Genomic DNA, 12,979 nt, shown 5'->3' on the forward strand with positions numbered 1-12,979 from the left:
GGTGTTTAGGATAACGGTACACGTGTTTGGAAACCGAACCTCTCCCGCGGTTGCGAACTATGGCCTTCGTAAGTCGGTGTCATCTGCTGATCCGGATGTGCAGAGGTTTGTGTCGGACAATTTTTATGTGGATGACGGAATGATGAGTTTTCCGAGCGTTGAAAGGGCTGTTAGTTTGGTACAGAGAACGCAGACAGCGTTGTACGATGGCGGAAGATTGAGGCTCCATAAGATCGCTTCCAATTCGACGGAGGTATTGGAACTGTTCCCCAAAGAGGATTTAGCGAAAGATCTTAAAGATCTAGATCTAGGTCAAGACTGCTTACCTGAACAGAGGAGTTTGGGGATTTGCTGGGATATTGTTTCCGACCGTTTCTTGTTTCGCGCAGACAAAGACCTGAAACCATTTACGCGTAGAGGCGTGTTATCCGTGATTAACAGTCTATTCGATCCTATTAGTTTTACGGCTCCCGTGACAGTCGAAGGAAGGATACTCATGCGGGAGGCCATGTCGTCAAAGTGTGGCTGGGACGAGTTGCTTCCGTAAACGTTGAGGATCCATTGGGAAAGGTGGGTTGACGAACTTGTTCACCTTCAGGACTTCACCATTCCACGTATGCACTGTTCGTTGTCTGTGGAGATGTCATCGCGTGTTGAAGTTCATGTATTTTCCGACGCATCGAAAGAGGCTGTTGCCGCAGTGGCATTTATCAAAGTGTTTTCTGAAGACTCTAGTGAGATTGGGTTTCTTACCGGGAAGGCGAAGGTGGCACCTGCACATGGCCACACGATACCGAGATTAGAACTGTGTGCTTCGCTTCTCGCGGTCGACATTGCAGAGAATATTAGAGAGCAACTCGATGTACCCAAAGACATGTTTACATTCTACACGGACAGCCGCGTTGTGTTGGGCTATATTTCGAATGAATCCAAAAGGTTTCACGTGTATGTCGCGAATCGGGTGAGCAGAATCCGATCCTTTTGTGGACCTCATTCCTGGAAATACGTCGCATCGAGTGAAAATCCCGCCGATATAGCTACTCGCGGTTGTAGCGCTTTCGAACTTCCGAATAGCCTGTGGATTAATGGCCCTTCTTTTCTTCGCAAGGGTCAAGACATCGGTGACGCGTCGTTTACTTGGTTGTGAACGTTTCGAACGGTTCTCAATGTGGACAAGCTTAGTGCGAGCGATAATGTTCTTGAAACGGGTGATAAGGAAACGGAAATCTTGCGATGTAAACGCCGTTGAACTCAGAGCTGAAGCAGAGCGTTTCATCATTCGGCAAGCACAACAAGAGGCTTTCGCAGCAGAGATTAGCGCAATCAGTACCGGAAAGAGTCCCCCGAGAGATAGTTCTTTGTCGACACTTTGTCCCATCTTGGATCCAGAAGGCATTTTACGTGTAAATGGACGTCTCAGACAGATGAGAGTAAATGACGATAATCCTTCTTTGCGTAACCACCCTATTGTCATTCCTAAGGGACATCATGTTGGGAAACTGCTTACGCGACAGTATCACGCTGAAGTTCACCATCAGGGGAGGCACCTTACGGAAGGTGCGCTCCGTTCTGCAGGTTATTGGGTTGTTGGTGGACGTCGCTTACTCAATTCCGTTATTCATTCTTGCGTTACATGCAGGAGGTTGCGAGGCAAGTTTGGATGGACACATATGGCACAACTTCCTCCGGATAAAGTGGAATCTTGCCCGCCATTTTCCTTCGTAGGAGTGGATGTTTTTGGCCACTGGCCAGTTGTCGTGAAAAGATCACTTCGTGGAAGTACTACCAGCGCTAAACGCTGGGGCGTTCTATTCACCTGTCTTGTGTCTAGAGGTGTACATATAGAAGAGATGAGTAGTTGTCAGTTTATCAACGCCCTTCGCAGATTTACCGCTATTATGGTCCTGTGCGTCAGTTTAGGTCCGACCGCGGATCTAATTTTGTTGGTGCCGTTAAAGAGTTGGGCATCAGTGCTTCATTCATCGAGGACCGACCGATCCAGGAATTTCTCGAGAACGCTGGCAGTTCTTGGTTGTTTAATCCGCCGTACGCACACCATTTTGGAGGAGCCTGGGAGCGGATGGTGGGTTCATGTCGGCGTATATTGGACGGTCTTCTGTTGGAGAACAAGTCGAAGGATTTGATGCATGATACACTTGCAACGTTTATGGCAGAGGTGTCCGCCATCATGAACTCACGACCGTTGTTGCCAGTATCTACGGATCCAGAGTCGATTCTTTCGCCGTCGCTTATTCTTACTCAGAAACCTCAGGATAGCGTTTCACCCCTCGACCTAACAGGTTTTGGTTCGAAGGATGCTCTAAGGAGTCAGTGGAAATTCGTGCAACGTATGGCCGACGAATTCTGGCGTCGTTGGAAACGGGACTATCTTCATCATTTGCAAGTTTGTCAAAAATGGTAAGGGCGTGGAGTTTCCTTCAAAAAGAATGACATTGTGTTGATGAGGGATGACACCAATCGCAATAATTGGCCGATTGGAATAGTTGAGGAAGTCTATCCGAGTAAAGACTCCGTAGTACGAAAAGTGAAACTGTCAGTTGTTCGTGGAGATACTCGTGTATCATATGTTCGACCTATTTCGGGACTTGTTCGATTAGTTGCTTTCGAATGAACTGATAAACATTTTCATGTGTAGCGGACACATCTGACTTTGATGTAAACATTTGAACTTTCTGTGAATTCGTATGTTTGTGTTCTTATGATCAACATTATTTAATTTTAGGGTCCGACAGAAGTAGGCCGATGGTTGAAGTAATTGTATTTCATTGTGATATATGTTTATAAGTACTCTTATTGCAGTAACATTCAATTCTATGTAACACTTATTGGCGATTTCCTTTGTAAATCGGAAGGGGAGTGTGATGTATCCGGAAAGTCAATCGGTTCCGCCGGTCGACCCTGGCATTTAGTATCGCCGTAGAAAGCATTGCTATGAGCCGCCATGTTTGACGCTGTTTGTTCAGCGCGGTTTACGGATGTATGCAAAGTGCAATACATAGAGATACACCACGAATCTTTCATCCTCACTGGAGGATGGATTAAACATTAAACCTAGAAGAGTTGTTTGTTCTCGCACAATTATTATTATTACCATCATTTATTTATCTATGTTTAAACAGATGGGCTAATGACATGAATTTTGAATGAAACTTCTATCATAAATGCGAAGATGTTACATTATGTATTAATATAAAAAACGCTACAGCCGATACGTAGCAATAATAAAACAGTAGGAAAATACCAACATGTCAACAGAACCATATTCCAAACTCAAATCCAATAAAACTAAAGCAAATTAGGAATAAAATAAAGATTTACACGGAGACTCCTGAAAACGTACAAGGAGAATATGACCAGCGAACAAGACGACATGCGCCATGTAAACCTTGGTCAACCCAAGTAAGTTATTTGACGTCCTCAAATGATAACAAGGTAAACAACATCAGAACCACCAGGCAAACTAACGAGCATCAACCACGTACAGCATAACACAGTATATTTCTTAATGAGATCACTACGATTTAAATCTTCCCCATACTTTTCATCACGAATCTTTTGAAATCCTGTATTACGAGTTTGTCCGTCAATGGGAACAGACACTTGAATATCGAATCACCTGCGACATGTAAACACCATAGGTTGGGGATGCAGGAATATTGCTACCTAGGAATGGAAAATTCACAACAGGGAAGTTTAAATCGTCATGCTAAGTGATAAGCTGTTCATGTTGGTTTCGATGCAGGGAAAGATCGAGATAAACGGATGATGTAGAAGAGTGTGTAGTGTCCTTGAATTGGGTATATGCGATAAACGTGATAAATAAATCTCTTGTTAATTAATAAAAAGACGACATCAATATAGCCAAAAGTGAAACTGAATGACATGGAAAGGTCTTTGTGACATGCTTTGATAATATCTTCGAAAAATTCAGCCTTTTATGAAAACAAAAACATTTCAGCCAACAGAGGGGCACAGTTACTTCCCAGGAGAATGACAATAGTCTTATGCTTAAACAATCAAATTGATATGCAAAGACAAGAAATAAACCCGTGAATTATGGGTGGTGTCAGTTTTGTGGTTTTCATATTCCTTTTTTCCAGGCTAATGGTAACCATAACAACGTATAAACAAGTAAGTGTTTCTCTGATGGGTATTTGTTAGATTTGCGTTAATAGGTAGGATGTTTTGCTTCTGTACAATTACGGAAAACAATGAAACATAAAACGTAAAATTATCTAAAACATAATTCAACAATGCAATGGTAAGTGAAACGAAAGAAACAAAATCATGTAACTGTGCAATGTTTAAAAAAAGTCCTCAAGATCCACCATTTTCACCACTATTTAGACCCATTTGTTAAGACCTGGTTAGTGTCAATAGTCCTGGAAGGACGAAATAGCTGTATGACGCAGTTTAATTCATTATTTGAAATTCAAAATTTGTATGAAACGGTGCTATTCATTTTTGTGTCTTTTGTACAATTTTATACATATTATGACGGCTAATTAATGAAGACCGCATATGTTCATAAATAAAAGGCCTTTATTCTTATTTTTTAAAATGTTTTGCATCGTTGAAGTCGCAAAACCTAGACTGTGAAAGTAGATTTGATTAAAAATGTTGATCATCTATGTGATAATGCCATTTTAGATAAAGTAAGAAGACTGTCTGCTTTTAAATTGAATTTCACGTAAATGAGAATCTAGAGGTCGTGTGGCAGTACATCTCAATCTTGTTCAATTAGAGCTTGATGCACTCCTTTCTGGAAGGCAAGACTTGATAAATGCTCCGATGTCAGTGAGTTTATGATGTGCAGTAATAATTGTTCAGTATTAAACTTATGGTATACTTGTGTAAGCAGTGTTGGAGAAGAAACACTTTATTTCAGGTTTCGAAGGAGCAATAAAGACAACAAGTCTTCCTTTGAAGTGAACCAGTCGAAGATAACAGAGTTTATTACTATTGTAAAACGGTCAACCTCATCATAACACAGGGACTCAACGAACGGACCCAAATATCGTAGTTTCTCAAAAATACTCGTTTTTGTTTACATTGGATTTCCTTAATAAATCTCACGAAATGCAGCTGTACAATCATTCGTGGATTAAGGGGTAACAACGAATTCAACGAAAATAAAGGATTTCATAGTCAACCGGCCATGGAATTAGGAACGGAATCGTTATGTTTTTAAAGAAAATAAACTACTCAAAAGGATAAAGGTTTTATTACAGTGCTGATAAACTAAAGCTGATTGTAAAGTAAGAAAAATCTCTATGTAGATATGTTCAGATATGTTTTTATGTATAAAAGACTTCATTTCACCTGTTTAAGAGAGAGAGAGAGAGAGAGAGAGAGAGAGAGAGAGAGAGAGAGAGAGAGAGAGAGAGAGAGAGAGAGAGAGAGAGAGAGAGACTTATATTATAATCAATTAAACGAATGTACAGAAAAAAGATATATACAAAGAAACTTTACTAGTATTTTTATTGTTTTATTGTATAATAAATAATACATGATAATTTGCATAATTTTTAATGAGTACATTGACCAGGGGTAACCTGAACATCATCAATAGCTAAGTCACCGTGGAAATTTCCTCCAGTTGCACCTTCAAGCTCGAACTGAAACGGAAGTCAACATCATCAGAAACAATTTGACTGATCGAAACAAAAGCAACAAGCATTTTAAGGTTTCTTTGTCAAGTAATTATGTTTTATATGGCATTCATATTCAGATTTATGCAATATAACTGGCTATTTTCACGATGATATTTTCATTATTTTGCAGAATAATAATGTCATCGTGAACATTTAAAAATGAAAAGTGAGATACGTATGATTAGATGTCATTTCAATTGCTTGAAATATTATCCGATTGTTTTAAAAGAAAATCGTGAACATTTTCACCTTTGGAAATCATAAGCTGTACTGTAGATTTTCTTTGGTTACAATGACTATTTAACGGTTTATTAATGAATGAATGAAGGCAAGAAGCCAGATTAACGAATTCTGAATGAATGAAGGCAAGAAGCCAGATTAACGAATTCTGAATGAATGAAGGCAAGAAGCCAGATTAACGAATTCTTAATGAATGAGGGCACGAAGTCAGATTAACGAATTCTTAATGAATGAGGCCGCGAAGTCAGATTAACGAATTCTTAATGAATGAGGCCGCGAAGTCAGATTAACGAATTCTGAATGAATGAGGCCACGAAGTCAGATTAACGAATTCTTAATGAATGAGGCCGCGAAGTCAGATTAACGAATTCTTAATGAATGAGGCCGCGAAGTCAGATTAACGAATTCTGAATGAATGAGGCCGCGAAGTCAGATTAACGAATTCTGAATGAATGAGGCCGCGAAGTCAGATTGACGAATTCTGAATGAAAGAAGGCAAGAAGCCAGATTAACGAATTCTTAATGAATGAGGCCACGAAGTCAGATTAACGAATTCTGAATGAATGAGGCCACGAAGTCAGATTAACGAATTCTGAATGAATGAGGCCACGAAGTCAGATTAACGAATTCTGAATGAATGAGGCCGCGAAGTCAGATTAACGAATTCTGAATGAATGAGGCCACGAAGTCAGATTAACGAATTATTAATGAATGAGGCCACGAAGTCAGATTAACGAATTCTGAATGAATGAGGCCACGAAGTCAGATTAACGAATTATTAATGAATGAGGGCACGAAGTCAGATTAACGAATTCAGATTAACGAATTCTGAATGAATGAGGCCACGAAGTCAGATTAACGAATTCTGAATGAATGAGGCCACGAAGTCAGATTAACGAATTATTAATGAATGAGGGCACGAAGTCAGATTAACGAATTATTAATGAATAAAGACACAAAGTCATGAGTCATATATAAGTATCAATCATGACACAGATTTAGGTTACTGACTTAATAACGATATGTCAGAATAACGGATCTTTTTTGATGATCATTAATTTCCGTTTTATTTGTGAGAAACAAAGTGGCAAAAGAAACACTGTTTTTAAGAATTCCAGGTCTAGACTTGTACCCCGTTTCAATTCTTATATGTAATCGTATCTTGTATGGAAAATAATTGGTCTTATAAAAATACGATAAAACTGTTCTCCCCCAGTAGCTGTGACCCGGCTGGTATTTTTGATAATTAGTTGATTTGTGTTTAGGTGAATCATCGTTATCCGATAAAGTATTCGTTGCTAGACAAAAGCTATCTTTTGCTGACTCAACAGATGCAAATTAATTTCATATGACCAGCAATGATGACATAAACTTTGATTTAGAAACTTGAAATGCAAGCTCATCTAGACATTTCTGTTCATTTCGACACACACTTCCTTGTATCAGCGGTTCTTTGAAGTTTACTTACGTGGAAGTTGGAAGACCCTCCAATTCTGAGGTGCATGGTGGCATGATGCCAAATGTCGTTATGGTTACCAGACACCGTCCTCATAAGAGTTCGGTGAGAACCATGTACGAAGTACATCTTTAAGGAGCCGATACCATCACCGTTCATGTTGTACCAAAACCTGAAGCAGTATTCACCGGCCCGATAGGATGGCGAAACAAGGACTGCTGTCTTATGGTAGTGGCGGGAAGACTCCAGGAAAAGGTACTTAGCTTTACAAAAAGAAAACAGTGTGAATTTTAGTACGAAAAGAAAGCATCGAAATAGCCTTAAGAATGGAAAGTTATTGACTCTTGAAATGGAGAACACCAATGCTAATTAAGAACATTATTCACTGATATTTAAGAATGGGAAATTGAGAGAAAAATTCGTGAATTTAAATCCAGTTTGAAAATCAATTTCATGAATATTGTTTTCTTATTTTAACAGTATGTTTCAAATGTAAATCATCGAAGACTTCACGAACCAACTGTATGAAGATAGTAAACAGTAAAACTAATTTGAATAATAAAGCATAAATGTCGATCAGAGTAAATTAATTTACGTTTTATCGGTGAGTCAGCTGCAGACATCACGGTCAGTACTTCAATATATGTTATTTTTATCAAAAACCAGAATAGATAATAACCACGGTCCTCCACCAAAAAAAACCCCTCTACAATTATATATAAATAATATGATCTTGCAAGCCAACTTTTGTGGCCACGCTAGCCTTAGCAAGCCAATGCAGTGCTCGTGTATGGTGGATTCATACCAGAGGCGCTGTTGTCGTGATCAGCATGCGGTCCAGTGTTACGACTAGGGGTAGAACCATGACCAACTGACCAGTCCAAAGTGTCAGTGTGTGACTGTGTCCATCCGCAGAGACCATGGTCAAAACTACAGGTAGTAGCTAGAAAAGAATCCGAATCAGAATATAAAATATTTAAGGAGGAGCTTCATTTTATAAAATGCATTTTCGTTGTAAATTTTTTGGCGTTGCATTTAGATGAACGATTTGTAAGTATAATTTAGGTATCGATATATATATATATATTCTTTCTTAAAATTTGCCGAGGGCTCAGCGAAACGTTTTTGTCACATTGATCAATTATTAGTCATTTAACGTTTTATTACTCTATATCTATTGAAAGTTGTCGTTCATTTGTACGTCTTTTGTACGATCATTTGAAATGACTGTGACCGCAGTCACGGCAAATGCTGTTTGTTGACATTTGTGGTCAATTTAAAAAGCATTGACCGTTATGTGAATAACAAATATAATTAAGTTGTAACCCGACGAAGGTATTAACTACAATGAATGCTAATTGGCGAATGTCATACGATGGTAACCTGATTGTTCGGGAAATATATTGGTACATCATACATATCCATGAGTGAAGAAATCTGATAATCATGATACTGATAAAATAGTATGAAATATTAACATATAAAGGATACATGCTAACTGAAACGTATGTATTTTGCCTCAAAGTTATATATGTTACATATGTTATGAAAATTATGTGATGATAAGACAATTACTACAAATAAAGAATTATGCAACTACCATGTAATCTACATAGAAAGCTTTACTTAAAAGGAAGGTTTTAAGAAATTTTGTTTGCATCTGATAAAATAGAGAAATAGATCATCTTCAGGTTTCATTCACCCTTAAAATGCTAATACATATTTTAGGTTAGTTTCTCTAGCTACGCTCTACTACGTACCTCCATTGGTGACCGGATCTGTAAACGTAAAAGAAAATGACGTCATCGATAAATTAAAATTTAAGACTCATCATTTCATCTAAAAACCTACATGTATAAGATAATCTTATATAAGATAAGATATGTTAAGATAAGATACGATAAGATATATGGTATACCATATAAAGACTTTCTCCTAAAGTGATAGACAGTCAGACTATTGTAGGCATAAACATGACTGATTACGAATTCGTGATTATCATTAACAAATCGTACAACAATGAAGACAAATATAAGTAAAAAGTATAGATTTTAAATGGATTAAAAATCATCAAAACCTGTCATTGTTTTATATGTTGTGAAATGTTTTAAAGGAACTTATTATAAATCTATCCCAGGTAAAATACCCTTTATTGAACAGCGAAAAGAACAAAACATATCGCACTGTTAAATGTATTTTAACAGTACAATTGGCTTCAACAGAAATAGGTTTTAAGGTAATATTACGTCATACATACGGGGTGATGCTGTAATGTGAGTGATAACAGGTTTGTGGGTTGTGACTGGAGCAGATGTATGGTGAGGTGCTGAAGTGTGATGTGGTGACGAAGTGGTGCCAGAGAACTGGTGTGGAACGACCGTGTTATGGTTGTCGGGACGTGCAACACATCCGTAATAAATTTGGACTTCCTTTGCGTCTTGGTCACTAAGTCGAACTCGCTGACCGATGGTCACGCCGCTCTGTTTTGGGATAATGGTCATCTTGCTCCTGTCGACAGCGAAGGCGTAAGCACTGTAGTGCATGACGGATCCGTAGTCATAAGGCATTCCCAGATGGTCGATGTTACGTCCAAGCTCATACTTATTAAAGTTGCTTTCGTGGCCTGTGTCCAGCAAAAATGTGTGTTTATATTCAACATTTGATCATCATTCATTTAAACCTCATATTCATACTCAAATAACTAACAGTCCGATGACACTTTATCACGACGCCATTCGGGATCCTTTCTGATGTTATGTTACGTCAACGTGAAGCAGGTTACAACACAATATCAAACCTTTCTTAAGTACTATCAAACAAACAGAAAGGACAAGAACAATATGGCCTCGATCTTTCGATCTGGGGCATAAAAATATATATTTCAAAATAACAAATGCTCGATCCATAAGACCTTTTGTTACAATACATCTCTCTGTCTGACAAGCACTCTTTGAATTACTGATTTGAGACGTTCGATACAAAGTATCAACCTAAGTAATTATTCAACCTTTGAATTTTTTACCGTGTTGAATGTTGCTCCAGTTGATGGTTACGTAGTTGTCACGATCAGCACGGCTTTGTTCGTGCCAGAATCCGAGCGCGTGCAAGATTTCGTGTATGACGGTGCCGTGGCGTAAACATCCGCGTCCAAGTGTGACATCAGACCTGTGCCTGTGCATGTATCCGATTGGCGTATGGCAGCTATTTGGAGATTACAAAACAAATAAGATCAAATAAGAAAAAGGACATTGCAGACATACTTGACTCTTGAAAACACAAAACGAATTGTTCACTTAGTTGCTTTTACTTACGTTAAGTACTATTATCTCATTATAAGAACTATTAACGAAGTGAAAGTGAAATCTAATCACACGTTGATTAACTTACCCAGATCCTGAAGTAAATTGGATGTATGTATCCTCATTGGTACGTGGAACAAATGTGATACAGCTTTGACCGTTGACCTTGGTTTTGTTCATGATTTCTCCCATGGCCTTGGCAAAGATTGCTCTGTCGGATGCCGCTGATCACAAGCAAAACGTATTAATATTACAGAAGGTAATTCTATATAACACAATGCCGAACTCCTTTATATCGTCAATACGATAATACGACCTGCTTAGTGTCTTCAAACAACATCGGATGCTTTATCCGTTCAGTTGCACTTAACTTTTGATTTCATATGCAATAATGTCGATGTAATAGTTCATTAATCATTTCCAGTATTTTTAACAATATATCTATAAATTTGTGCAACCCCATTTAAAAAATACAAACATTTCTTGGACACACTTAGTTGGAAGGGGAATGAAAGGTAAGGACTTACAACTGTGAGAGGAATGGACGGTGTAAGGAACAATTCCATTGGGCCAATGATGGTAGCTTCCAATGATGGCGTTTTTGTGCTGTAATGAATTCACAAATGTACCATAGGATTCGAAAGTAAATAATTCTTTAGGACATTGTACCTTTACCTTCTTGTATCATAAAACTACTTTTTTTAATTAACAATTGATAATATATGAATTCAAAGTACCTACTATGGGAGTTCCGCATATATTACCAACATGATGCAATATTTATAACCATTTGTGACTTTAAGAATGTATATTTTGTTAAATATGGGACAGGTACACTTACAGTCTGGTCTCCTCTGAGAACAATATCACCCTCAAACAGACCTATAGGCAAAGCAAGCATAGTAGTGTACTTATGGTTTTGTATAATTTCAAGGTTTATCATAATATTGTAGTATAATAACATTTCACAAGTTTGTCCTTACTTTTTCACTTAGGATAATATCAAAACAAAGCAAAAGTATAGCAAAGTAATAACTTTTCCGATTATTTGAATATTTACTGGGTTTTTTCGTTTATTGATAAAAAGCGTTAATCGTGGCTTATGAAAATCTTAGAAAAATCACCTGGATTCTCTTCAGGGTAAAAGTCATCTAAATCATCTCCAAGGTTATCTGCTCAACGAAGATTAGATATCACAATTAAATCCACGTCTGAATATTTTGAAGTTAGAATTTAACATTCCTTCAATTAGCTTTGCTGTAATCGAGTTAAGTTTATCAATGCAGTATGCCCAATGATAAATATGATACTTAAATATGCGTTTTGATACCAAGATGTAAAACATACTATTGAGATATAGCATGCATAGCATAAACCATACGGATGTGCCTTAAGGTCGACATCATACAACGATGTTTGCCTTCAAAACCGTATTACAAGAACTACTTATGACATATTATGAGTAACAGCTATAATCATATTAAATATTTGTAAGTTTTCTGTAAACCAAGACCACATTTAAATTGCGTTTGCCATGCTTTTATTATTGATGTCATCCACATTATAAGCTTTACCAATCCATTATATAAGATAGGAATTGACATACAGCATTAATGAATATATAAGATGTCGCTAACATATCCAAATTGGGTTTTATCAAAATATCAATTTACATAAACGTTAATATGTATATATACAATATACAGCTGTTTTATGTAATACAAATTTTACTTACTAAACGTATCAACCTACAAATATAAGAATCATGTATCAGCCTGCCATCGAAAAAAATGTCGTGGTTTTTTATTATCGCTTGTACTCAAACATATTCAAATTGATGTATGATAAACAAAACAAAATGAAAAGGTTTTCCTTTTAACAAATGAATCTATAAATTTGGACTTTACCGAAGATTTTCTCTAAATAGTATTAAGAGACACCTGATGAACCAGGAACTTAAATGTTATCGTTACAATAAAATTCAAAGTATTTGGAACAATGCATAAAACAATGAAGATAATTCTAGCTTTCAAAATAACCATTAACAAAAAAATGTCGAACCTGATCGACAGGCAATGCTGCCACAGAGCCGAAGAGAACAACGCACAGAGCTACTAGGTGCATTTTGAGTCCTTTCTGCTTCTTAGACGAACTGACAAGGACGCGTTTGAGATAACCTTTTATAGTGTTTCCATTCCAGGTCATAATATGGAGATCCATAATGAACAAAGTATAGACAAAATGTGTCCAGTTCAAGGCCGCCATGTCCAGAACTTCAAAGTGAGAAAAAGTTCCATGTCATAGTCTGC

General features: G+C 37.4%; 2 protein-coding genes across 2 annotated transcripts; one reads left to right on the forward strand and one right to left on the reverse strand.

The window, feature by feature from the left end:
* The first annotated feature begins 640 nt into the window (after window positions 1–640).
* On the forward strand, window positions 641–1,147 carry LOC132547715 (uncharacterized). Its single transcript, XM_060211518.1, has one exon. It carries the CDS (start codon window positions 641–643, stop codon window positions 1,145–1,147), a length of 507 nt encoding a protein of 168 aa, XP_060067501.1.
* Window positions 1,148–5,549: 4,402 nt separating this feature from the next.
* LOC132547705 (meprin A subunit beta-like) lies at window positions 5,550–12,794 on the reverse strand. The gene is made up of 12 exons (XM_060211508.1): window positions 12,732–12,794; window positions 12,406–12,418; window positions 11,795–11,842; window positions 11,506–11,552; window positions 11,198–11,276; window positions 10,759–10,894; window positions 10,394–10,572; window positions 9,629–9,994; window positions 9,132–9,149; window positions 8,177–8,314; window positions 7,384–7,634; window positions 5,550–5,639 (listed from the first exon to the last, which is right to left on the reverse strand). The coding sequence occupies exons 1-12, from the start codon at window positions 12,792–12,794 to the stop codon at window positions 5,550–5,552; spliced, it is 1,428 nt and encodes a 475-aa protein (XP_060067491.1).
* Between the last annotated feature and the right edge of the window lie 185 nt (window positions 12,795–12,979).

The sequence above is a fragment of the Ylistrum balloti genome, unplaced genomic scaffold, assembly GCF_031769215.1.
Source record: "Ylistrum balloti isolate Yb309-2 unplaced genomic scaffold, AGI_CSIRO_Ybal_v1 Utg369972, whole genome shotgun sequence".
Classification (NCBI taxonomy): domain Eukaryota; kingdom Metazoa; phylum Mollusca; class Bivalvia; order Pectinida; family Pectinidae; genus Ylistrum; species Ylistrum balloti.